Source organism: Echeneis naucrates, chromosome 24, assembly GCF_900963305.1.
Source record: "Echeneis naucrates chromosome 24, fEcheNa1.1, whole genome shotgun sequence".
In the NCBI taxonomy this organism is placed as follows: domain Eukaryota; kingdom Metazoa; phylum Chordata; class Actinopteri; order Carangiformes; family Echeneidae; genus Echeneis; species Echeneis naucrates.
The window spans coordinates 15,536,829-15,541,343 of NC_042534.1; the positions used below are offsets into that span (position 1 = coordinate 15,536,829).

Here is a 4,515-nt window from a genome sequence, read left to right on the forward strand (position 1 = left end):
GCTGTTTGGATTATTATTCATTAGTGGGTGGGTGGGGGATGAACATTTAAATACAAAGACAAAGATTTCGGCACAGTGACACTGGAGGCGTGCCCTGGACCAATCTGAGGTATATTGTATGAAACTGCAGAACTTTTGTTTTACTTCTTGTCTTTCTTTGCTTACCAATTATGGTTTTCACAATAATGGAACATTTCATTTACAGGAATCAAGACTCATGGATCCTGAACTGAATGGCAACAGGAACTACACTAATACTGACATACATCTCTGCTATCAGCCAGATTACACAACTTATACATTTACAAGCGACCCCTCAATAGTATGTGTGTCATTATATATTGTGCTTGGTTTATTATCTGTTGTCACCATATGTGGAAACCTCCTTGTAATAATCTCCATCATTTATTTCAAACAGCTCCACACTCCTACTAACTACCTAATTCTCTCTCTGGCTGTGGCCGACCTGCTGGTTGGAGTTCTAGTTTTTCCTTTCAGCATGGTATTCACTGTGACCTTATGTTGGTACTATGAAGATTTATTTTGTAAAGTACGAGGTAGCTTTGATGTTACACTGAGCACTGCTTCTATTTTAAACTTATGCTGCATTTCTATTGACAGATATTATGCAGTGTGTCAGCCCCTCACTTATAGAAACAAGATAAATGATGGTGTTATCCTGCTCATGGTCCTGGTGAGCTGGGGTCTCGCTGCTTTAATCGGAATTGGCATCATAATAGCAGGTTTTAACCACGGAAAATGTGAAGAGAGTTGTTTACTTGATGCTCTGATATCAACCACTTTGGCCTGTATTTTCTCCTTTTATATTCCTGTCATCATAATGCTCTGTATCTACCTGAAGATTTTCCTTGTTGCTCAGAAACAGGCACGCAGTATCCAGAGCACAAAGTCTGGAGCTACTGTCAGTAAGATGGAGACAAAGGCCACAAAAACTCTGGCTACTGTTCTGGGAGTTTTTCTTCTGTGTTGGACTCCCTTCTTCCTTTCCATTGTCTTTCAGCCTTTAACATACAGTGTAACTCCAATTGCTGTGATCGAGACTCTTAACTGGCTTGCGTTGTCTAATTCAATGCTCAATCCGTTTATCTACGCTTTCTTCTACAGCTGGTTCCGATCGGCTTTCAGGATGATAGTGTCTGGAAAAATATTTAGAGGTGATTTTACAAACTCCAAACTCCATTGAGATGTAGTTTTCAATTCTAAGATAATTTTAATTTGAGAATTTTTATTAATTTCATCAAGAGAATAATAAAAATAACAATATTTAGTGTTTTAGCAAACATTGTATAAATCACAAAGTTTGACTTAAAGCTTTAATACTAGTGAAGGAGTCAGTAAACGTGTCAGGTATTGTATCTTTACATGTTTTAATCCACCTCCATCTGTCTGTTATAACGGCAAATTCCTGGTTTTAAGTCTGAATTTAAATAAGAATCTGGTCACAAATGTGATTATATTCTGATTGCGATGATATTTGTACAGGTCAACAGAAGAGAGAAGATCCTTTCCACACATCAGCTGTTTGTTCACAAATGTTCAAGTCTGTAAACAAATTTAAGAAAATTCAAAATCTTATGACTGATGCATATGTAAATTGTGATTATTTTTATCTATATTTTATTTCTCCCTAAATTCTTGATATTCTTATGACTCAAACGCTCTATCTGACAAATTCCAGCAACCAAAGATACTCAGCTTATCATGAAATGGGAGAAAAGCAGCAAATCAGTAGTTTGGAGAAGATAAAACATGTATATGTGAAGTTCTTATTGAAAAACTTAAATGCATTCACCACAGTACATGTCTCCACCGGGCCACAGGGGGTTGCCCGGAAATGGAGTCAATCCCAGGTCACATTGGATGAGGGGCGGGTTCACTCTGGACAGGTCACCAGTCCATCACAGGGCCAACACACAGAGACAGACAGAGACCAACAACCACTCACACTGAGACCTACGGACAATTTAGAGTCACCAGTTAACCCAAACATGATGTCTTTGGACAGTGGGAGGAAACCCACGCAGACGTGGGGAGAACGTACAAACTCCATTCAGAAAGGCCCCAGGCCGGGAACTGAACCAGGACAGCACTAACCACTAGAGAATAATAAAAAAAAATTTTTACTGTTTGAGCAATCATTGTACAAATCACAAACATTGATTTAAAGCTTTAATAATAGTGAACGAGTCAGTAAACGTGTCAGGTATTGTATATTTACATGTTTTAATCCACCTCCATCTGTCTGTTATAACAGCAAATTCCTGGTTTTAAGTCTGAATTTAAATATGAATCTGGTCACAAATGTGATTATATTCTGATTGTGATGATATTTGTACAGGTCAACAGAAGACGGAAGATCATTTCCACACATCAGCTGTTTGTTCACAAATTTTCAAGTCTAAACAAATTTAAGAAAATTAAAAATCTTAGTGATATTATGAGAATCTTATCTTGTGATTCATATGTAAATTGTGGTTATATTTATCTATATTTTAAATTATATACATTCTTATGACTCAAATTGTCTGTCTGACACATTCCAGCAACCAAAGATATTCAGCTTATCATGAAATGGGAGAAAAGCAGCAAATCAGTAGTTTGGAGAAGAAAAAAAATGTATATGTGAAGTTCTTTTTGAAAAACTCAAATGCATTCACCACAGTACATGTCTCCACCTAAACACTTCTACACATCTATGAAATGATCTCATTTTACAAAGTGCTGCAGGAATAAAGACATTAAAGAAGTCCCATATGAAAACAAGAGAAGTGAATAAAAGCCCTAAATGATAACATTATGGTTTCAGTGTATGGCTGTGGTTAAGATGAGCATTATTATGGTTTGGATTTTTTATAGAAAGATTTCACCTACTTCATCACTGATTTGTAAACTTCATAATTCATCTGAAAACCTTAACAGATTCAGTCTGTAAATAGTAGTCATAAATACACCTGACTAAACAGGAAATGTATTGGCTTGGCTTTCAGATTTGCCACACACGTACAAAAATAACATATAATATACTTTTATTTTCTTCTGTGTCACATTTACTGTGAGAGCAGCCAGAAAGCAGGTTAGCCAGAGTCATACTCTGGCTGAATGCATCCTGTTTAGACACAGACAGAGATCTGAAGCTGCTGTTGTTCTGATGACGTCATACTTTTAGTACACCGACTGTACAGACACCCTCAGAGAGAAGTGTAACCAGGTTACTAGGCCCTTATTAGTAGTCCAGTTAATCAATTAGATCAATAAATTAATAAAAAACTATCAATTTTCACAAGTTATGTTTGTTTATAAAGTGTATTTTGTTTTATTTCAAAAGTGGCAATTGTGCCTTCTCAAAGTGTACAAGATTCAGGTGACATCAGTCGTGCTGCAGGACTAGTTCAACGGTCTGCTTCGCCGCAGGGAGCTTGGGAAGAGGCACTGGCAGGGGTTGCAGACTGGGCAAGCGTTGACTAAATTCAAGGTGGCCCACCAGAACCGTCGCTGCAGGACCTCCTTAGTGTGCAAATGATAGGCATGGAGGAGATCCAGCTTGGAGAAGATGGTGGCCCCCTCAAGCAACTCGATGGTGGAGGCAATGAGGGGCAGGGGGTAATGATTTTTGATGGTGATGTCATTCAAATCAGATTTATTTGTATAGCGCCAAATCATAACAAAGTTACATCAAGGCACTTTACATATAGAGCAGGTCTAGACCAAACTCTAACTTTTAAATTTATTTAAAGAGACCCAACAGATCCCCCGATGAGCAAGCACCTGGCAACAGTGGCAAGGAAAAACTTCCTTTAAGAGGCTGAAACCTCGAGCAGAACCAGGCTCGGGGGGGGGCGGCCATCTGCCTCGACCGGTTGGGTTGGGTTGGGTTGAGAGAGAGAGAGAGAGAGAGAGAGAGAGAGAGAGAGAGAGAGAGAGAGAGAGAGAGAGAGAGAGAGAGAGAGAAACATGTTGCTGCATGAAGTTCATGGAGTTGAGCTGTAGTACAGAATTCATGAAATATGGGACCAGCAGGTGTTGCAGGAACATGGGATGGTGATGAGTCACCACCTGCAGGATGAGGACAGGGAGAGAGAGGAGAGGAACTGGGAGAGGCAGAGACAGAGAGAGAGAAGTACAGGACTTTTTAACTATAAACTCTGTCATCCAGGAAAAATTTAAGCCTGGTCTTGAAAATTACTCAAGAGTCCGCCCCCTGGACCGATGCTGGAAGTTGGTTCCATAGAAGAGGAGCCTGATAACTGAACGATCTGCCTCCAGATTTACTCTTGGAGACTCTAGGAACCACAAGTAAACCTCCATCTAGAGAGCGGAGTGGCCTGCTAGGACAGTAAGGAACTATGAGCTCTCTGAGATATGATGGAGCTTAGCCATTAAGAGCTTTATATGTTAAGAGAAGGATTTTGAATTCTACTCTATATTTTACTGGCAGCCAATGAAGAGCGGCTAACACAGGAGAGATATGATCTTTCGACCTTTGGTGGGTTAGAC

The 4,515-nt window shown here is 39.3% G+C and overlaps 1 protein-coding gene across 1 annotated transcript; it reads left to right on the forward strand.

Moving 5' to 3' along the window:
* The first annotated feature begins 217 nt into the window (after positions 1 to 217).
* Positions 218 to 1,204, forward strand: LOC115038265 (trace amine-associated receptor 1-like). Its single transcript, XM_029497130.1, has 2 exons — positions 218 to 545; positions 618 to 1,204. Exons 1-2 carry the CDS (start codon positions 218 to 220, stop codon positions 1,202 to 1,204), a joined length of 915 nt encoding a protein of 304 aa, XP_029352990.1.
* The last annotated feature ends 3,311 nt before the right edge of the window (positions 1,205 to 4,515 follow it).